General features: G+C 44.5%; 1 protein-coding gene across 1 annotated transcript in view; it reads left to right on the forward strand.

Annotated features, from left to right (window-relative positions):
• The window catches only part of ANKDD1A (ankyrin repeat and death domain containing 1A), a 49,151-nt gene that overhangs the window by 11,895 nt on the left and 14,212 nt on the right, over positions 1-23,044 (forward strand). Inside the window, 4 exon segments of the mRNA XM_042252894.1 lie at positions 16,590-16,726; positions 17,409-17,508; positions 21,240-21,328; positions 21,866-21,963. Of these exon segments, the coding sequence (XP_042108828.1) occupies positions 16,590-16,726; positions 17,409-17,508; positions 21,240-21,328; positions 21,866-21,963 (424 nt within the window).

Consider the following 23,044-nt stretch of genomic DNA (forward strand, 5'->3'; position numbering starts at 1 on the left):
CAAACTGGTTCCAAATAGGAAAAGGAGTACATCAAGGGTGTATATTGTCACCCTGCTTATTAACTTCTATGCAGAGTACATCATGAGAAACGCTGGGTTGGAAGAAGCACAAGCTGGAATCAAGATTGCCAGGAGAAATATGAATAACCTCAGATATGCAGATGACACCACCCTTATGGCAGAAAGTGAAGAGGAACTAAATAGCCTCTTGATGAAAGTGAAAGAGGAGAGTGAAAAAGTTGGCTTAAAGCTCAACATTCAGAAAATGAAGATCATGGATTCATGGAGTCACAAAGAGTCAGACATGACTGAGTGACCTAACTGAACTGAACTGAATGCTTATCCTTCTAAAACTCTTTCAAAAAGTTGCAGAGAAAGGAACACTTCCAAATTCATTCTACAAGGCCACCGTCACCCTGATACCAAAACCAAGTTCAGTTCAGTTCAGTCGCTCAGTCATGTCCGACTCTTCGCAACCCCACGAATCGCAGCACGCCAGGCCTCCCTGTCCATCACCATCTCCCGGAGTTCACTCAGACTCATGTCTGTCGAGTCCGTGATGCCATCCAGCCATCCCATCCTCAGTCGTCCCCTTCTCCTACTGCCCCCAATCCCTCCCAGCATCAGAGTCTTTTCCAATGAGTTAACTCTTCGCATGAGGTGGCCAAAGTACTGGAGTTTCAGTTTTAGCATCATTCTCTCCAAAGAACACCCAGGACTGATCCCCCTCAGAATGGACTTGTTGGATCTCCTTGCAGTCCAAGGGACTCTCAAGAGTCTTCTCCAACACCACAGTTCAAAAGCATCAATTCTTCGGCACTCAGCTTTCTTCACAGTCCAACTCTCACATCCATACATGACCACAGGAAAAACCATAGCCTTGACTGGACGGACCTTAGTCGGCAAAGTAATGTCCCTGCTTTTCAATATGCTATCTAGGTTGGTCATAACTTTCCTTCCAAGGAGTAAGTGTCTTTTAATTTCATGGCTGCAGTCACCATCTGCGGTGATTTTGGAGCCCCCCAAAATAAAGTCTGACACTGTTTCCACTGTTTCCCCACCTATTTCCCATGAAGTGATGGCACCGGATGCCATGATTTTCGTTTTCTGAATGTTGAGCTTTAAGCCAACTTTTTCACTCTCCTCTTTCACTTTCGTCAAGAGGCTATTTAGTTCCTCTTCACTTTCTGCCATAAGGGTGGTGTCATCTGCATATCTGAGGTTATTGATATTTCTCCTGACAATCTTGATTCCAGCTTGTGCTTCTTCCAGCCCAGCGTTTCTCATGATGTACTCTGCATAGAAGTTAAATAAGCAGGGTGACAATATACAGCCTTGATGTACTCCTTTTCCTACTTGGAACCAGTCTGTTGTTCCATGTCCAGTTCTAACTGTTGCTTCCTGACCTGCATACAGATTTCTCAAGAGGCAGGTCAGGTGGTCTGGTATTCCCATCTCTTTCAGAATTTTCCACAGTTTATTGTGATCCACACAGTCAAAGGCTTTGGCATAGTCAATAAAGCAGAAATACATGTTTTTCTGGAACTCTCTTGCTTTGTCCATGATCCAGTGGATGTTGGTAATTTGATCTCTGGTTCCTCTGCCTTTTCTAAAACCAGCTTGAACATCTGGAAGTTCACAGCTCACGTATTGTTGAAGCCTGGCTTGGAGAATTTTGAGCATTACTTTACTAGCATGTGAGATGAGTGCAATTGTGCGGTAGTTTGAGCATTCTTTGGCGTTGCCTTTCTTCGGGATTGGAATGAAAACTGACCTTTTCCAGTCCTGCGGCCACTGCTGAGTTTTCCAAATTTGCTGACATATTGAGTGCAGCACTTTCACAGCATCATCTTTCAGGATTTGAAATAGCTCAACTGGAATGCCATCACCTCCACTAGCTTTGTTCATAGTGATGCTTTCTAAGGCCCACTTGACTTCACATTCCAGGATGTCTGGCTCTAGATGAGTGATCACATCATGATGATAATCTGGGTTGTGAAGATCTTTTTTGTACATTTCTTCCATGTATTCTTGCCACCTCTTTTTAATATCTTCTTCTTCTGTTAGGTCCAGACCATTTCTGTCCTTTATCGAGCCCATCTTTGCATGAAATGTTCCCTTGGTATCTCTAATTTTCTTGAAGAGATCTCTAGTCTTTCCCATTCTGTTGTTTTCCTCGATTTCTTTGCATTGATCACTGAAGAAGGCTTTCTTATCTCTTCTTGCTATTCTTTGGAACTCTACATTCAGATGCTTATATCTTTCCTTTTCTCCTTTGCTTTTTGCCTCTCTCCTTTTCACAGCTATTTGTAAGGCCTCCCCAGACAACCATTTTGCTTTTTTGCATTTCTTTTCCATGGGCATGGTCTTGATCCCTGTCTCCTGTAAAGACAACACACAAAAAAGAAAACTACAGGCCAATATCACTGGTGAACATAGATGCAAAAATCCTCAGCAAAATTTTAGTGAACAGAATTCAGCAACACATCAAAAAGCTTATACACCATGATCAAGTTGGGTTTATTCCAGGGATGCAAGGGTTCTTCAATATGTGGAAATCAATCAATGTGATGCACCATATTAACAAATTGAAAGATAAAAACCATATGACCATCTCAGTAGATACAGAAAAAGCCTTTGACAAAATTCAGCACCCATTTATGATTAAAATTCTTCCAAAAAATGGGCATAGAAGGAACCTACCTTAACATAGTAAAGGCCATATATGATAAGCCCACAGCAAACATTATTCTCAATTGTGAAAAACTGAAAGCATTCCCCCTAAGATCAGGAACAAGAAAAGGGTGTCCACTTTCACCACTATTATCCAACATAGTTCTGGAAGTCCCAGCAACAGCAATCAGAGAAGAAAAAGAAAAGGAATCCAGATCAGAAAAGAAATAAAGCTCTCACTGTTTGCAGATGACAAGACACTGTACATAGAAAACCCTAAAGATAGTATCAGAAAGTTACTAGAGCTAATCAGTGAATTTAGCAAAGTTGCAGGATACAAAATCAATACACAGAAATCACTTGCATTTCTATATACTAACAATGAAAACTCAGAAAGAGAAATCAAGGAATCAATCCCATTCGGCATTGCAACAAAAAGAATTAAATATCTAGGAATAAACTTACCTAAGGAGATGAAAGAACTGTACACATAAAATTATAAGACACTAATGAAAGAAACAAAGACAACATAAACAGATGGAGAGATATTCCATGTTCCTGGGTAGGAAGAATCAATATGTGAAAATGTCTATACTACCAAATGCAATCTATAGATTCAATGCAATCCCTATCACATTACCAGTAGCATTTTTCACAGAACTAGAACAAAAAATTTCACAGTTCATATGGAAACACAAAAGACCCTGAATAGCCAAAGCAGTCTTGAGAAAGAAGAATGGAGCTGGAAGAATCAACCTTCCTGACTTCAGGTTATACTACAAAGCTACAGTCATCAAGACAGTATGGTACTGGCACAAAAACAGAAATATAGATCAATGGAACAAGATAGAAAGCCCAGAAATAAACCCATGCACCTATGGGTTCCTTATTTTTGATGAAGGGGGCAAGAATATACAATGGGGGCAAAGGCAATCTCTTCAATAAATGGTGCTGGGAAAACTGGACAGCTACATGTGAAAGAATGAAATTAGAATACTTCCTAACACCATACACAAAGATAAACTCAAAATGGATTACAGACCTAAATGTAAGACCAGAAACTGTAAAACTTGTAGAGGAAAACACGGGCAAAACACTTGATGACATAAATCAAAGCAAGATCCTCTATGACCCAGCTCCTAGAGTAACAGAAATAAAAAGCAAAGTAAACAAGTGGGACCTGGTTATACTTAAAAGCTTCTGCACAGCAAAGGAAACTATAAACAAGGTGAAAAGACAACCCTCAGAATGGGAGAAAATAATAGCAAATGAAATAACTGACAAAGGATTAATTTCCAAAGTATACGAGCAGCTTATACAACTCAATGCCAGAAAAACAATCCAATCAAAAAGTGGAGAAAAGACCTAACAAGACATTTCTCCAATGAAGACATACAGATGGCTAACAAACACATGAAAAGATGCTCAACATAGCTCATTATTAGAGAAATGCAAATCAAAACTACAATGAAATATCACCTCACACTGGTCAGAATGGCCCTCATCAAAGAGTCTGCAAACAATAAATGCTGGAAAGGGTGTGGAGAAAAAGGAACACTCGTACTGCTGGTGGGAATGTAAATTGATACAGCCACTATGGAAGATGGCATGGATATCGCTTTAAAAACTAGGAATAAAACCACCATGTGACCCAGCAATCCCACTCCTAGGCACATACCCCAAGGAAACCAAAATTGAAAGAGACACATGTATCCCATTGTTCACTGCAGCACTATTTACAATAGATAGAACATGGAAGCAACCTAGATGTCCATCGACAGATGAATGGATAAAGAAGTTGTGGTACATATACACAATGGAATATTACTGAACCATAAAAAGGAACGCATTTGAGTCAGTTCTAATGAGGTGGATGAACCTAGAACCTATTATACAGAGTGAAGTGAGTCAGAAAGAGAAAGATAAATACTTTATTCTAACGCATATATACGGAATGTAGGAAAATGGTACTGAAGGATTTATTTACAGGGCAGCAATGGAGAAACAGACATAGAGAATAAACTTATGGACATGGAGAGAGGGGAGGAGAGGGTGAGATGTATGGAAAGAGTAACATGGAAACTTACATTACCATATGTAAAATAGATAGCCAACGGGAATTTGCTGTATGGCTCAGGAAACTCGAACAGGGGCTCTGTATCAATCTAGAGGGGTGGGAAGGGGAGGGAGATAGGAAGGAGTTTCGAAAGGGAGGAGACATATGTATGTATGTATATGTATAAAGTCAAGTCACTCAGTTGTGTCTGACTCTTTGCAACCCCAAGGACTGTAGTCTACCAGGCTCCTCCATCCATGAGATTTTCCAGGCAAGAGTACTGGAGTGGGGTGCCATTTCCTTCTCCAGGGGATCTTCCCGACACAGGGATTGAACCCAGGTCTCCTGCATTGTAGGCAGATGCTTTTACCATCTGAGCCACCAGAGAAGTCCCATGTATATGTATACCCATGGCTGATTCATGTCAAACTTTTCTGTTGAGGTTTGATAGAAAACAGCAAAATTCTGTAAAACAATTATCCTTCAATTAAAAAAATGAATTTAAAAAATATATGACTTCCTGTTTTCCTTCTAAAATTCTGAAATTTTGTTACGTGCCAGGCAGATGCTGTTTATGTGACCAACTCCAACAAAAACTTTGGGCACTGCATCCCTAATGAGCATCCATGTGGACCACGTTTCACAGGTGCCCTCACAACTCATTGCTGGAGGAATTAAGCACATCTGTGTGACTCCACTGGCAAGGACCCTAGGAAGCTTGTGCCTGGCTTTTTCTGCACTTCACCCCATATGCTTATTCCCAATGCTGACTGTGCTTTGTAGCCTCCCACTCTAATAAACCATAGCCACAAGTACAACTATGTGTGAATCTTGTGAGTTCTTCTAGAGAATGCTTGAAACTGGTAACAATTTGTATCTTTTTCTGTGGAGTACCTTTTATCAAGTCTAGGTATCATCTGCTGTGAATGACTCAGATGGAGAGAGGTTTGGATGCCCTGCGTGTGTGTGTGCTAAGTCACTTCAGTTGTGTCCAACTCTTTGCAACCCCAGGGACTGAAGTCCACCAGGTTTCTCTTTCCAAGGGGTTCACCAGGCAAGAATACTGGAGAAGGTTGCCATGCCCTCCTCCAGGGGATCGTCCCAACTCAGGGATCGAACCGGAGTCTCTTACATCTCTTGCATTGGCAGGGAGGGTTTTTACCACTAGTGCCACCTGGGAGGCCTCTTTGGCCCCCTAACTGATCTGATTTCTTCTCCTGTACCCGCCCTCCCTGGGGCTCTGGAAAGTGGATTATGGGAACTACTGGTGCCTAGTATCTTTCTACAACTGCAAATATTTATCAGTGTCATATCTCTGTGATCTTTAGTTCTGTTCCGTGTTATTTTCCCAGTTAGTTAAATTTGTCTCTCCTACCTCTCCTCCTTCCCCAAACAATCAGCGTTTCGCTCACTTACATTTTTTATCATCCTTTCATTTGTTTATCTTTATCATTTTAAATCCCATTTTGCTTAAGAATTGTGTTCTTTTTGTTAAACTATAAATAATATAATTTCTTTTCATAATAAAAAAAACTTGCTGTTAAGCTTTCCCTCTAAAACACAGGCTCCTATACTCTTTTTTACATTCATTCAGTTCAGTTCAGTTGCTCAGTCGTGTCTGACTCTGCGACCGCATGAATTGCAGCACGCCAGGCCTCCCTGTCCATCACCAACTCCCAGAGTTCACTCAAACTTAGGTCCATCGAGTTGGTGATGCCATCCAGCCATCTCATCCTCTGTCATCCCCTTCTCCTCCTGCCCCCAATCCCTCCCAGCATCAGAGTCTTTTCCAATGAGTCAACTCTTCACATGATGTGGCCAAAGTACTGGAGTTTCAGCTTTAGCATCATTCCCTCCAAAGAACACCCAGGACTGATCTCCTTTAGAATGGACTGGTTGGATCTCCTTGCAATCCAAGGGACTCTCCAGAGTCTTCTCCAACACCACAGTTCAAAAGCATCAATTCTTCGGCACTCAACTTTCTTCACAGTCCAACTCTCACATTCATACATGACCACAGGAAAAACCATAGCCTTGACTAGATGGACCTTTGTTGGCAAAGTAATGTCCCTGCTTTTGAATATGCTATCTAGGTTGGTCATAGCTTTTCTTCCAAGGAGTAAGCGTCTTTTAATTTCATGGCTGCAGTCACCATCGGCAGTGATTTTGGAGCCCCCAAAAATAAAGTCTGACACTGTTTCCACTGTTTCCCCATCTATTTGCCGTGACGTGATGGGACCAGATGCCATAATCTTCGTTTTCTGAACGTTGAGCTTTAAGCCAACTTTTTCACTCTCCTCTTTCACTTTCATCAAGAGGCATTCATTGGTTTGTTTTCATTATTCACCAAAACAATTTAGTTTTTTCACTTAAGAGAGTCCCTCCCTGTTCCAATGGTTGTTTGATAGTCTGAAAACTTAAAAGAAGTCATATTTTGAGTAATGTAGCAGACTAGACTGTTTAGACTAACTCTGCAGATGAAAGCAACTAAAAAATGTTGTTCAAAGATTTCAAGTCTGAAAAACATAAAAGTGATAAGATGGGATTTATCAGGCCAAAATCTGAATGAAAAGGGAATTTGGAGGGAAAGTAGAACACTGACGTTGCTTTTGCCTCTAAAGACATCTGCCAATTAAGGAAACTTGGTTATTATTGTTTAAGTCCTCTGACGGCCCATGAGTTTAGAAATTAAAGGCTTAGTTGTGCAAAAATGGAGAGTATAAGAGGAAGCCTTCCCCACTAAGTCTAGGATCCCAAGGGGTTATTTCCTCAGGTTAAGAATGAACCAGAAGAAAACCTGCTCTCACTATCTAATCCTCATCCCCAAGAGACACAGGGAAAATAAAGGCCTTTGATGCTGAACAGTGCAGAGGGAGTAAAGAAAAGAAAAACCCTGCCCCAGGAAGTTAAAACCACAAGCTGGTAGAGATTGCGAGTTTGTAACCCTGATTCACATTTCCTGGTTTGTCCAAAAAAGTGTTCTGCTGTGAACTGATCTAAAGTAGTCCTGCACTGATTCTAGGTGCCCGGCAAATACAATCCTCTCTGGAGGAAGGCACCATCATCCTAGGAAAGGATGAATATTTTTTGATAACAGTTCAACTGGTTATTTACATGGTAAAAATACAAAATTGACTATATCACACCATACACAAAATAAATTATAGGTGGGCTAAAACCCAAGAGTGAAGGCAAAACTATAAAGCTTTTATAAAATAATGTGGAATAATATTTCAGGTTAGGAAAAAAATTTCTCAAACAGGACATACATATAAAGCTTAACCATAAAATAAAAGCTTAATGAATTAGATTCCAATAAATACAACTTCTATTCATTAAAAGTCACCATAAAGAGACTGAAAAGACATTACAGAATGGGAAAATATTTTTGCAACACATATAACTAACAGTAACAGTGGATAGGACGTTTACAAATCAGTAAGAAAAGACAGACATCACGTGGCAAACCTAGGCAAAGACTTGAACAAACGTTTTATAAAAAGAGAATTTCCAAACTGCCAATAAATATATGGAAAGGCATATGGCATCATTAATAACAAGGAAAGGACATTATAAGCCTCAGTGAGCTACCATTACAAAGGTACCAGAATGGCTAAAATAGAAAGTCCAAAATTACAAATGGAGTGATTGGAGCTATCAAACAGTACTGATGGTAGTGTAAATTGGAAAACAATTTTTATAATATCATAAAATAGAAGATGCACATACTCTACAGTCCCAAAATTCTACTCCTAGGCATGTGCCTTGCTGCTGCTGCTGCTGCTAAGTTGCTTCAGTCGTGTCCAACTCTGTGCAACCCCGGAGACAGCAGCCCACCAGGCTCCCCCGTCCCAGGGATTCTCCAGGCAGGAACACTGAAGTGGGTTGCCATTTCCTTCTCCAGTGCGTGAAACTGAAGTCACTCAGTCGTATCCAACTCCTAGAGACCCCATGGACTGCAGCCTACCAGGCTCCTCCGTCCATGGGATTTGCCAGGCAAGAGTACTGGAGTGGGGTGCCATTACCTTCTCTGAGGCATATGCCTTAGATATACTCTTTTCATGTCTGACATGTCTGACATTGACAGCATATGATATATTCACACAATAGGACATTATTTGGCATAGATATCATATGAACTGCAGCTATATAGTGAGGTGAATCTCAAACATAATATGTAGTGGAAGCTCCCCAGATTTTCCTTTCCAGGCCAGGGCACCCACTGGCCTCTGCTCTGGAAAATTGCCCCCTTTTTTTTTTTTTTAATTTATGGCTGTGCTGGTCTTCGTTGCTGCACAGGCTTTTCTCTAGTTGTGTGAATAGGGGCTGCTCTGTGCTTGCAGCGCTCAGCCTTCTCGTTCTGATGGCGTCTCTTGATGCAGAGCACAGGCTCCATCTGGGGCACGTGGGCTTCAGTAGCTGCCAAATGTGGGCTCAGTATCTGCAGCTCCCGGGCTCTGGAGTGCAGGCTCAACAGTTGTGGCGCATGGTCTTAGTTGCCCTGTGGCATGTGGGATCTTCCCAGATGAGAGACTGAACCCGTGTCTCCTGCATCGGCAGGCAGGTTCTTTACCACTGAGCCACCAGAGAAGCCCCTGGAAAATTGCCCTTGACCTGAAGGTCCCCCCGCCCCCAGCAGACCCTGGCCAAAGACTGCCTAAGACATGTGGGCCCAGCACTGTGGTGTTTTCCAGGCTCCAGGGTTGTTCAGGGAGCAGGCTACCCCTGAGACATCTTTGCTTGGCACTTGTAGCTGCCCTGTCCTGGCTTCCTTCACTGCCTTACTCCTGAGAGCACAAACTTCACAAATCACACACGCTGAACCTTTGTCTCTTGTCTGCAGTACTACATCTGATCTGAGATGTAGCACTAAGCTAGGGAGAAAGATACAAGAGTACACATTTCATGATATCCATTTAGGTGGTAAAATAACGAAAACTGAAAGCGTGGTTATCCAAACATCAGGATAATGTTCACCTCTGGTTCTGTTTCTTGACCTGCATGGCGTTAACTTGAATGTTCACTTTATTATTTAAACAATACATGCACATTTTATGCACCATTTTAGTGTGAATGATACACACACAGAAGTTAACATTTCCAAGCAATTGGAGAGTCTTGGTTTCCTGTTAAACATGCATGTGTTTCCTAATCAGAGAAGATGATCTGTTGGATTTCTGCCTGCTTACATTTGTTGAGATTTCCCTTGTAGCCTAATACACTATTGTAAGCGTTTCATGTATCACATCTGTGTGTTAGTTGCTCAGTCATGTCCGACTCTTTGCAACCCATGGACAGTAGTCCACCTGGCCCCAGGCTCCTCTGTCCATGGAATTTTCCAGGCAAGAACACTGGAATGGGTTGTCATTCCCTTCTCCAGGCGATCTTCCCAACCCAGGGATCGAACCTGGGTCTCCCGCATTGCAGAAAGATTCCTTAAACATTCATCAACAAAGTATGCTATGGATTTGCGTATGATTTGTATGTCCATTAATTTAATAGTCATGATTGCATTAGTTACCTATGACTGCAGAGAAAATCACCCCTAAATCTAGTGACTTGAAACGTTTCTCCCACGTTTCTGGGTGAGTCTGGGTCTGCTTAGCCATGTCCTCTGGGTCTCTCTCAAGGTCACATGAATTAAGAGTCGTTATAAGGTCCTATAAGAAGAACTAAAGAACCTCTTGATGAAAGTGAAAGAGGAGAGTGAAAAAGTTGGCTTAAAACTCAACATTCAGGAAACTAAGATCATGGCATCTGGTTCCATTACTTCATGGCAAATAGGTGGGGAAACAATGGAAACAGTGAGAGACTTTATTTTGGGGGGCTCCAAAATCACTGCAGATGGTGACTTCAGCCATGAAATTAAAAGACACTTGCTCCTTGGAAGGAAAGTTATAGACAACCTAGACAGAATGTTAAAAAATAGAGACATTACTTTGCCAACAAAGGTCCATCTAGTCAAGGCTATGGTTTTTCCAGTAGTCATGTATGGATGTGAGAGTTGCACTATAAGGAAAGCTGAGCACTGAAGAATTGATGCTTTTGAACTGTGGTGTTGGAGAAGACTCTTGAGAGTCCCTTGGACTGCAAGGAGATCCAACCAGTCCATCCTAAAGGAAATCACTCCTGAATATTCATTGGAAGGACTGATGCTGAAGCTGAAACTTCAATAGTTTGGCCACCTGATGCAAAGAACTGACTCATTTGAAAAGACCCTGATGCTGGGAAAGACTGAAGGCAGGAGGAGAAGGGGACGACAGAGGATGAGATGGTTGGATGGCATCACTGACTCAATGGACATGAGTTTGAGTAAACTCCAGGAGTTGGTGACTGACAGGGAGACCTGGAATGCTGCAGTCCATGGGGTCACAAAGAGTCAAACACGACTGAGCAACTGAACTAAACTGATAAGGTCCTATGAGCTTCAATAAAAATATACTTTCTATAAGATTTGACTTGACTGTGCTTTATTATTCTCACTGGTTTTAGGATTTAAATAGCAAAAAGTAAAAGCAAAAAACAACCAAGTTCATTCCTTCTCTTTATGTTTGATTTCATTTCTCTATAACCAGAGCACGGATGGATACACTGCAAAATTTTTAAGGCTGGACTGACTTCTGAGTTCATGTAGTTTGTGGTTTTTTTTTTTAACTATCTGGCAGATTGGAAATTTTACCTCATTGTTATCAGCTGAGATCTAATGACTTGTTTCAATAAGTTAGGCAGCTGTGAAGAGGCAAGGAAAGCAAGCCCTGATCACATACCACTCCATACTGTAAGCTCACGTTATCTCCACCCAGAGGCTGTACTTGGAATCCCCAGACGGGCAATAGCAGCCTCATTCCTGAGAGGAATTATAAGAGCAGGCACCAATCTTTTCACCAAACTCTGTGTCAATAAGACAAAGTTGTCTTTACAACTTTTAAATTGCCTAATCAACTTTTCACATTGTTAATTTTATTAATTTTGAATTTTTAGTTTCTGGATAAAACTAAAATGTTAATTTCCACAATGTCTATGACAATAGCAAAAATATAGAACAAAAATATTTTCTCTTCCATTTTATTATTTTTACCTTTGGGTAGCCTAAGAAAAAAAATCTTTATTTGTTGAATAGTATTCCTCTCAGATATAGAGGAATCTCTGACCAAGTTATAGCAGCCTCTTATTGAGTATACTTATGTTTTTGGGAAATTGTGAAGGAGAGAACCTTTTATTCAATGCATGTTTATAATCTATTTTTGCCCTTCCACTGTTCATGGTATTATGAGAAAAGACAAAAAAAAAAAAGGTGAATATCTATTCCTCAAACATTTTGAAGCCTAGAAAGGAAGAGGAGACATAGAATGTATTCCTAAAAATATATAAAAGTTCAAATTACAAAAGTTTAAAAATAGCTTTACATATTTGAATGGAGATTTCTATTCTATAGAAAGCTAGAAAGATAATTAATTCCCTAACGAAAGCTTCCCTTTAGACATAATCTCTGGTAATGCTAGTCTGTGAGTGAATGCCCTTTGGTTGGCTTTCTTTCACAACAAAACAACTGTCAAGCTGAGGCCCGATAAGCATTTGCATGAGCATGGAGAAGCAGCCCATCTTGGGGAGCATCTTTCCCTCGTGGGCCAAAGGCTCCTCACTGCCATTAACACTCTGAGCACGTGAAAGAGAGACCGTGATGGCTGTCTGAACAGAAGTGTTGTAACTGCCTTGAGAATATTACAGATAACATGCTTTGGGGAATTAGTTGTCAGGGATTATGCTACAACTGAAAAGATCTGAGAATCAGAGGTCAGAGAAACATTATGAATGAAGTCTTTTTTTGCATATTTTTTGGTCATTTGGCCGGTATTTTCTTTCTTTCTTTTTTTTTTTTGGTGTCCTCTGTCATCCCCTTCTCCTCCTGCCTTCAATCTTCCCCAGCATCAGGGTCTTTTCTAATGAGTCAGCTCTTTGTACCAGGTGGCCAAGTTACTCCATTTCCTTATCTATATGATAGAGACAATTGCACCTATCTTCCAAGACTGTCACGAAATTTGAAAGAGATATTATGAGTAAAACCTTGAGAACAGGTCCTTGCATAGACTAATAATTCAGAAATTAGGTAGCATTATTATTTTGTCAATTAGAAGTTAATCCTTTCCTTTTCTAAATTCTCTCCTGGCCTTAGTCACTCCCTGTCACCCCCAGGATTATAGCTTTGTGGGCAAATGTGATGCTTTTCTCACTTTTTTCCCCCACAATGAATTATAATGCCTGGAATGTTGTAGGTTCTAAATCCGAGATGAATGAATAAATGGATGATAACAAGGATCTTCCCGGTTGGGTCGGGAAGATCCCACCTGTGTCTCCTGCACTGGCAGGCAGTCTCTTTACCACTGAACCACCAGGGAAGTCCTCACAATGCATTTCCTTGTATATTACATGCATGCTATACACCTCACAATGTGTATAGATGCAGTATTTTTTTAATTTTTATTATTGCCTTAAATGACTATCTTTAAAATAAAATACAGGGAAGGAAATGGCAACCCACTCCAGTATTCTTGCCTGGAGAATCCCAGGGACAGAGAAGCCTGGTGGGCTGCCATCTATGGGGTTGCAGAGTTGTACACAACTGAAGTGACTTAGCAGCAGCAGCAGCAAAATAAAATATTTAGATGAAGAGAAGGGTCTCTTTATATTTACCAATCAATATTTACCATTTTGGGCTTCTCAGCTGGCTGGCAGGAGGATTCTTAGCCACTGGACCCCTAGGAAAGTCCAGTTGTCAGGATTTTGTTGGCAATAGTGGATATGTCTGACAGCTCCCATCTGAAGGATCTCTCTAGGTTATGGGCCACAGGATCTGAGCCAAGAGTGTAGGGGTGAGAGAAGGGCCCTCAGAAGGGCACCCTGTGAAGATACCCAGGTTCAAGTTGAGGGTCTTCCTGTCTAGTCCTGGCTTAGCCTTAGAGAGAATCTCAGTGGTTCTGGGAAATCCAGTAGCTGTCAAGGTGATATTTGCTATCAACACAGAATGAGCCGCAGTGTTCTAGAATGAAGGAGGTGAGGTCTCAGATGTATGAGGAAAGCAGGGTTCTGAATAATGGGATCTTCTAGTTAAGCAAATCCACTCCATATTACTTATCTATTTTGGGGAACAAATCATCCTAAAATGTAATGGCTTAAAGTAACAGTGATTTATTATTTTTTATAACATATATATTTTTATATATTTTTCCTCTGGCCTTGCCTAGGCTCACTTATGAGAAGACAGTCTCACATGTCTGGGGCTTCTGCAGGGAGGAGGAATGTCAGGAATGGTATGTCTCCAGGTGGTAGCTGATATTCACAGAAACTTCCTTCTCTGACCACCTCCCTCCCTCTCCCCCAACTAGGATATCAAAAAAGCAAGAGTGGAAGTCCCAAGGTTTCTTCAGATATTACTTCCTCCCTGTTCGACTGGTTAAAGTCCATCACAGGGTCAGCCTCATTTCAGGGGGAGGAAAGAACCAGATTCCTCCTCTTGATGAGAAGTCATGTTGCTTGATCTTATGACAGTTTCTCAGACTGTCTTGTTTTTCATGACCTTGCCACTTTTGACGAGTACTGGTCAAGTATTGTGTAGAATGTCTTTCAATGTGGCTTTGTCTAATGTTTTTCTCATGATTAAGTTGGGGTTATGGTATTTGGGGAAAGAGACCATAGAGGTCAAATGTCCTTCTCATCACCTCCTATCAGAGAGCATTTGATACCATTGTGATTTGTTACTGGTGACGTTCTCTTGAGCCAGTTCTAACACCAATTCTGATATGTGTTTTTTTACCAAGCAGTTAACTCAGTTCCCTGTGGACACTGACTGGGCATTCACAAATTTAATTCTGTTCTGACACTACCTGGAAATAGTGTCAGATTCTGCAGGTTAAGGGCTCCGTCCTACAGGACTGTCCTCACTTTATTTACTTATTTATTTTGACTGCACTGCGCAGCGTGCAGGGTCCTGGCTCCCCAACCAGGGATTGAACCTGTGTCCCCCCGCCCCATACACGCTGCATTGGAAGATGATGTCTTAACCACTGGACTGCCAAGGAAGTCCCAGGATTGCCCCACTTTAGATAGCAATCACAAGTGCAGATGGTTGCCTGGCTATATGATAGCCTATAAATCAGAAGTTCCCTTGACCTCCTCTCTGCTGCTGCTGCTGCTAAGTCACTTCAGTCGTGTCCAACTCTGTGCAACCCCATAGAAGGCAGCCCACCAGGCTCCCCCGTCCCTGGGATTCTCCAGGCAAGAACACTGGAGTGGGTTGCCATTTCCTCCTCCAATGCATGAAAGTGAAAAGTGAAAGTGAAGTCGCTCAGTCGTGTCCAACTCCTAGCAACCCCATGGACTGCAGCCTACCAGACTCCTCCATCCATGGGATTTTCCATGCAAGAGTACTGGAATGGGGTGCTATTGCCTTCTCTGGACCTCCTCTCTAGGTTCAATTAATTTGCTAGAGCAGTTCTCAGAACTCAGGTAACCATTGACTTACTTTATAACTGGTTTATTACAAAGGATATTAAAGATACGAATCATAAATGGCCAGATGAAGTGATGCATAGGGCAAGGTCCCAAAAGCAAGTGCTTCTGTCCTCATGGAGTTTGGGTCCTGGCACATGGATGTAACCTGGTTCACCCACCTGGAAATTCTCCAAGCCCTGTCCTTTTGGGTTTTTATAGAGGCTTCATTATATAGACTTGATAGCTTAAATTCTCAATCCTTGGTCACTTACAACCTCCTTCCCCTCCCCTCTCCCCAGAGGTGGGGAGGTGGGACTGGAAGTCCCACCGTTGGTCCCCTGAGCAGACAGCTTCCATCCTTAGGTTACATAGGGGCTTCAGGTCACCTCATTAACATCATAAAAGACATTTTTTATCACTCTGACCATTTAGGAAATTCCTAGGGTTTTTGGAGCTCTGTGCCAGGAACCACGATGAAGATCAAATATATATTTCTTTCTGTAAATCATAACATCAAGCTTGAGCACGTGGTTAAAATGGTGCCAGCTTTTTCCACTGGAATGTTAATATTTTTCCCTGTCATATTCTATTGTTAGAAACTTTTTATGGTTTTAATTTCAATGAAGACTAACAACATCAGATATTTTTTCATGTGCTTACTTGTCATTCCTATACGTTATTTGGTGTGCAAATTATTTTTAATTGGGATAATTTATTATTGATGAGTTTCTAGAGATTTTTAAATACATTTTGGATGCATTTCAAGATAAATTGCAGACATCAGGGTGCCTCCCTCTAAACACATCAGCATATTATTAACTAAAGTTCAAATTCTTTGTATACAATGAAATACACACTGAGATTTAACAAACGCTACTTCTCTGTAACCCAAATCACTGTCAAGATGTAGAAGACTGTTCTATTGATTTTTATGACCCATTGATGGTTGCAATCTATTTCAAAAACATGCTTCAGACAATCTAGCGGTAATGCAAGACCAGGGTAGAAGCTCTGGGCTATAAACATAGGATTTGCAAACCTCCCTCATCCCTCACTTAAATATTACTTCCAGGGCTAAGAGACCTTCAATGAAGTGAAACACAATAAGCCTGTATTATCCTAATTTGACCTACTAGGAGTTCGGAGAGGTACAGATAACATGCCCAAGACAACATAGCTGATAAATGCAGGACCTGGGATGTGAACTCTGGCATCCTGACCCCCACCAGCCCATGTGAGGCTAAGTGGGTGCTGTGGTTGTCCCAGCAGCTCATTCCCATTTTCAGCATGGTTTCCTTTGGAAAGCTGTTCCGATCACAAATATTCATCGTTTGGGAGATAGCCAGCGTGTGAGCAGGGCCTCCCTTTGCAGACTGCAGGGACCCTCTGGGCTTGTTTCGGGCTGGCCTGACCTTACTGCAATTCGCAGCCACAAAAGGCCACGTGCCAGTGCTGCCGTTCATAATGGAGGACCCGGAGGGCGAGGCGCCTGACCGAGCAACAGGGCGAGTGCGGCCGCAAGGCTGTGTGTCCTTCCCTTGGACCTGGGATTCCTGGGGCAGGGCCCCTCCACTGCATTCCTTGAGTGCATCTTTTGAGCCATGGGTAGTGCAGACTGGACCCTGCCTCAGGGAGTTGCTTGTCTAGAGGGGGCTTTAGGGCACAGGTGAGCAGGACACCAGCGTAAATGGTCAGTTCCCTCAGAGAGACTCTGACAAGGACTAGACATATCAGAGAAGGGAGCCTCTGCTTTCTGCTTCCTGGAGGAAGTGGCATCTGATGGATGTACCAGATCGTGTCAGTAAGATTAGAAAGTAGGAGACATTCTAAATGCAGGAGAGACCATTGCTAGAGTTTTAGAGGTAGAAAAGGGCCTTTTGGTAGAAAAGGGCAGGTGGATTGAAATCTTGGGAGTGAAACTCTGAGAGGTTCTTGGGGGCCATCGTGGAGATCTCAGCCCCCAGCCTCAGAAACGGGTACTTCATTGAATTGTCAGCAAGGAGCCACAGGAAGATTTCAGTGGGGGAGGGGCCCTCCCAGGTTGCTGGGAAGTTGGGTCTGGGCTTTGCAGGCAGGATGTATAGGGCAAGGAGAGGGGAGAGTGTCTGGGGCACTGCAAGCCCAGAGTAGCTGGGGAAACTGAGACCAGGAGGACAGGGCAAGAAAGGTTCACTTTCTTCTCCCTGGCCAGCTAGGAAGAGCTGCGTTTCACTGGGCTGCAGAGCACGGGCAGCTGGATGCTCTGGACCTCTCTGTGGGCTCTGGCTGTGACCACAGTGTCAAAGACAAGGAACTGTGACCACGGTTCCCAGGGCAGGGCCAGGCTCTGGGCTCCTGAGCAGGGTGGTCACTGGCAGCTCACCCGTGTCTACTTCTGACTCTAGTGTGCTGCAGGGCCTGGGGGCCCAAAGACCAGCACATGTCTGGTATTCATCTAGCCGGCACTTTCTGAACCCTGTGCTATGGGTGAAGAGCACAGATGCCCAAGACACAGTTTCTTACTCAAGGAATTCAACACCGCAATCCTAGTACAGAACTGTGACCAAATGTGGGGATGCAGGATGGCAATCTGATTGGCTGGTAGTGATGCCTGAGGTGGGTTTGAGCAGGGCTGTGATTCACTGGGGATGTCTGTTGCTGCAGGGAATGGGGAAGAGTGAGGGGCATGGTAGCTACACATCTGCTGGTTATTTGCTTTCTTTGTTGTTTTAGTAACCTACTACGATTATGGCAAAAGAGGGATAAGAGCACTGAGGAGGGAGCGGTTTATTCAGAGTAGAGCTTACAAGCAGAATTTTACCAACCTGAGAAGGGATGTGGGATGGGGACCTAAGGTGACCAGTCTGCAGATGACTTGTATCAATGGACCATTGTGAGTCAATAGGCAAATACATTGCAGCAAATTCTAAACACTGCTTCCAACAAAGGGAAGAATTGTTAATTTTCTGATAAATATTCTTGGCCAGGATACAAGGAGTCCTGTTTATAAGCCAGTGACAAAGCTCACAGACCAATGGACCACAGGATCTTAGACCTGGAAGATGTCCTTGAAGGGCCTGTTCAATCTTCTCATTATACTGATGTGGAAACTGAGGCCCAGAGAGGGGGATACGTTAACCAAGGTCACACAGCAAAACTAGAGTCGAGCTGGGGTTTGCCACCAGCATCCTGATGCCTGACCCTGTGCTCCTCCCTCTCGCTATGCTGCCTCTTGGGTCCCTGAGCCCTAGGGATCTGCATCAGATTTGTCTGCCCACACTCGTCTTTCCAGGATAAAAGGCCAAGTCAGATTCCAAGATTCAGATCAGGCGGGTGTACTTCATTTCAGAAATATGGGCTGTGCTCTGGGCTAGGCCCTGTGCCAGGAAGGTGGAGTACAGAGAAGAGTAAAGGACAACTCTTGCCAGGACACATCTACCCAGGAAGCCAAAAAAAAAAAAAAGGTGTTTTCAGGGCCCCAGGAGAGCAGGAACACCAATACCAGAAAGCAAGAAAAGTTCAGCTTTGATGAATTTACACAGAATCTTGCAATCGGAAATTCTAGAAAGCAGCTTTAAAAATTGCATGCCCCTGTTAAGTGTTGTAGGGCTTCCCAAGTGGCGCTAGTGGTAAAGAACCCACCTGCCAATGCAGGAGACATAAGAGATGTGGGTTCAATCCCTGTGTCAGGAAGATCCCATGGAGGAGGGCATGGCAACCCACTCCAGTGTTCTTGCCTGGAGAACCCCATGGACAGAGGAGCCTGGTGGGCTACAGTCCGTGGGAATCACAAAGAGTCAGATACAACTGAGCATGCATGCACAGTAAGTGTTGCGTTAATATTTTCCACTGAGGAGTGTTCTCATTTTGAATTTCATTGGGGGAGAGGGCACAGTCAACTTTTCAAGGCTTTGAGCCACTGGAGGTCTGACTCCTGCTACGACCCCTCCCCACCCCCCGCCAGGCTGCATAGCAGGACAGACCTGTTGGAACGGATGACAACACAACTCACGCTGCAGGTGCTGTGGTTGGGAGGTTTTGAGAGCCCAGAGAGAGTGACTAATTCCTTGGGAAACAGCAAGGAGATGCTGACAGGGCCCCATAGAGGAGGAGAGGCTGGACGTCCCCTCGGGTGGAGGGGAGAGTTCAGGCCCAAAGCCACAGCCTCCTTCCGCCCAGCTCGCTGCCCTGCCTGGGCAGAGGGGGAGGCCCTGTTAGGGGTTCCCTGCCACCTGCAGCTTCAAAGGACAGGAAGTAGATATTTATAATCCAGAAGGAAGAGGGAATCCCTGGCCTGTCTCCACAGGGGCACATGCCAGGCCCCCACAGTTCACCCACTTCCTTCCTGCCTCTTTGAACACGCAGGCTTCACACTGCGGCTACATCACCCACAGCCTGGTCCTCGTCTGCGGCGGCAAGTGGGAGAGGGGTAGAACCAAGTGGTCAAGAGGGTTTTCTAAACTTAGCTTTACCTATAAATATAATCTGATGACGATCATAAAAGAAATGTGAATGTTTCATCTCTGACCCCATAAGATAGTATGTGTGTGGATCTCTATCATGGGGGTGGGGGATGGCTTAACCACTTTAAGTACATGTTTGCATCTTCACTTGAAAGATCTGTGCCTAAGCCGAATGTCTGTTTTTGCCTTTTTTTTTCCCTTTTGGGTCCTCGTTGCATGTGGGCTTCTCTGGTTTTGATGCATAGGCCCCAGAGTGTGTGGGCTCGGTAGTCAAGGCACATGGGCTTAATGGCCCCATGGCACCTGAGATCTTAGCTCTTCAACCTGGAATCGAGTCCTCTGTATTGGAAGAAGGCAGGTTCTTAACCATTGGCCCACCAGAGAAGTCCCTAAATTGAATTCCTTCCTGGGGAAGGTGCTGAGGCCAGGGCAGAGGGGAGCCCTTGAGCCAAAAGGCCCCTTAACTGGTACAGCTCAATTGTTCCCTCAGCCTCCTGGACATGACGAATGGCTGAAGCTGAGTCTTCCCTTCTGGATGCTTTTGTTTGACTCCAGGGTCTCTGCCCTGACTCCCTCTGTGGCTCCCCTGTAGGGACATCCCATGTCCTGGGCTGCCTCCTCTTCCCTGGGGCCTCTTACCCTCCTGAAGCAAGTCCTCTTTGAGGATGACCCCCAGCAGTCTGCCCTCGATGAGGCCACTTCCACCGCAAGGGACACTATGCCCTTTGCCCGCCCAGTGGAGTCATCTGCCATGGCCCTGTAACTGTCAGCTTTAGACTTCTCAGGGGTGAGGCTGCTCTCGAGTTCCAGGAGACACAGGTCAGGTTCTGCATCTCCGTTATGTGTTACTGAACAAACATCTACAGAATAAATATCTGCCGTGTGCCCCAGGTCCTAATCTAGGCACTTGGGAAAACTTTAGAGAATAAAATAAGACAGAAATCCTTGCCTTTGTGGCACTTCTGTTCCACCCAAGAGGTTCGGACAGTAAACAATAGATACAGCACACAAGCAGCTGGTGGAGGGTGTTCAGCGGTCAGCGCTTTGGGGGAAATGGAACAGTGGGGCAGGATAAGGGGATCGGGGGAGGTGCAGTTTCCAGTCTCACGGTCAGGGTGGGCTGTGCTCTTCAGTAAGAAGCTAACATCTGGAACAGATGTAGGAGGTGAGAGATTGGGCCATGTGGCCTCCAGGCACAGCCTGAGTACAAGGAGAGTCTCTGGGGCTGTGGCCTGATTAGAGGAAAGGCATAGATCTGGGCTCACTGAGTTGGGACCAGCTTTAACCTGGAGCATGGAAAATAGGGATTTGGTGGGTTTTTTTTTAAAGTAATGTGTCTATCTTAAACTGTGAAAAAAGAGATGAGAACCTGGCCCTTGAAAATGCCCCTGGTTTTTGGTAGTTTGGGGCACAGCTCTCCAAGCAGGGTGGCATTGGTCCAGCAGAGCGATAGCTTGTCACAGACCTGCTCTGTCATCCTGGACGTGTCACCCCTCTCTGGACCTCAGCTCCAGCGGGTCCCCAGGACCTGCCAGTGTCCGTGATCCCACCAGCCCTTCAGGAGCCCCTCTCCTTACAGTAGGGGAACACAGCCCTTCACCTGGCCGCCCACCTGGCTGTGCTGCGGTGACTCGTGGCCGTCAGGCTGGACCTGAAGGAGCAGAATGCGGTGAGTCACCACCTGGAAGAGGCAGAGATGTGTGACGTTGACTTGTCCCCTGCATTCCAGGAGCCCACAGCCCATGGTGCTGTCTGATTTCTCCCCGCGGGGGGCCTTGGAACCAAGAACAAGGACATGTCTCAGACAGCCCACCAGGAGAAGACGAGTGGCAGCACAAAGCTCCAGGCTCAGAGGAAAACTGGGCATCAGGGATTATGGAGAAGTCGTTAACACCGTGTGTGTTTAAAGGAGCGAGAGGTCACATGACCAGGGTGGAGCGGGGGGTTGGGGGGGGGCGGATCAGAGACAGGAGGGTGACTAGACACCAGCAGAGCTGCGGGGGCGGGGACTGAATGCACCAAATGCCCCTCCAGGCGAGAATCAGAATCCGGCGCGGGGCTCAGGACTCCACGGATACCAGGTCATCGTCCGTAGGAGCAGGGAGGGGAGAGCTCAGAGAGCCCGGCAGCCCCAGCAAGAGTGGTGACCTCCGCCCTGGGCTCTGGCTCAGCCTCCTGCCGCCCCCACACCACTCCTGTGTTTCAGGAAGGCCTGACCGCCCTTAACGCGGCTGCCGAAGGGATCCGCCTCACCTGTGTGCAGCTCCTCCTAGGGGCGGGGGTAGCGCGAACACCCTCACCCAGGTAGCTGGGCCCCCTCAGGACAGGCGTATGTCCTCAGCTGCCCAGCTGTGACTGTGTCGGCTGTGACTGTAGCAGCCACAGTGATTCCTGAACGTGGTGTGAGCAAAGCTATGAGGCAGCAGGCTCAGGGCCTGGACTTGGCTTCTCTACTGCTGAACTCTGTGACCTTGGGCAAGTTACTCATCCTCTCTGAGCCTCTTTTCCCAGCTATTTTTTGAAGATGACATGTACTTGTGTGTGTGTGAATTGCTCATTGTGTCTGACTCTTTGCAACTCTATGGGCTGTACTCCACTGTCCATGCAATTCTCCAGGCAAGAATACTGGAGTGGGTAGCCATTCCCTTCTCCAGGGGATCTTCCTGACTCTGGGATCAAACCTATGTCCCCTGTGTTGCAGGCAGATTCTTTCCTGTCTGAGCCACCAGGAAAGCCCATAATATATATTTACTTTCTTATGTTGCTGTGAGGACGAAATACCTAGTGTAGTGCCTGGGACTTAATAGGAACTCAGTATCCATTAGAGTCTTGTTGTTGGACACTTGATGGTTCACAAAGTCCTTTTATAATGGTTGAATATTATCTCAGAAAAATTTCCCCCAGTTTACAGATGAGAAAGGTTCAGTGACTTTCCCAGGGCACAAGCTAGTAAGAAGCAAAGCTGAGTCTGAGAAGCCTATTTCTCTGACTCCAGAGCTTGGGGCCTGGAGTTTGCCTTGCTCAGTGGGGGTGGGGGTGGGGGAGTGTGTCTCCAGCTGTGCCTGCGCACACCAGCAAATGGAGCTGAGGCCTGGGTGTGACTCTGGGACAGGCCTCTTTTCTCCCCTCCCATTGTGCTCTGTGAGTTGGCCATTAGAAATTCTGTGTCCTTGAGAAGGGCCGGGGCAGGGGGAGGATTGTGACCTTTCTTTAAGTAGGAAGTTGGTTTTTTTGCTTTGTTTTGCTTTTTATTGTTTGATCAGTGACAAATAATCTTTCTTGGATGGTTGAGGGTCTGAGGGTCTGGAATTCTCTTTCGTTCTATATTTCAATAATGTGGCAAAAATAACATTAATAGTGAATAATATAAATAATAGCAAAAATG

This window comes from Ovis aries, chromosome 7 (assembly GCF_016772045.2).
Source record: "Ovis aries strain OAR_USU_Benz2616 breed Rambouillet chromosome 7, ARS-UI_Ramb_v3.0, whole genome shotgun sequence".
NCBI classification, from domain to species: domain Eukaryota; kingdom Metazoa; phylum Chordata; class Mammalia; order Artiodactyla; family Bovidae; genus Ovis; species Ovis aries.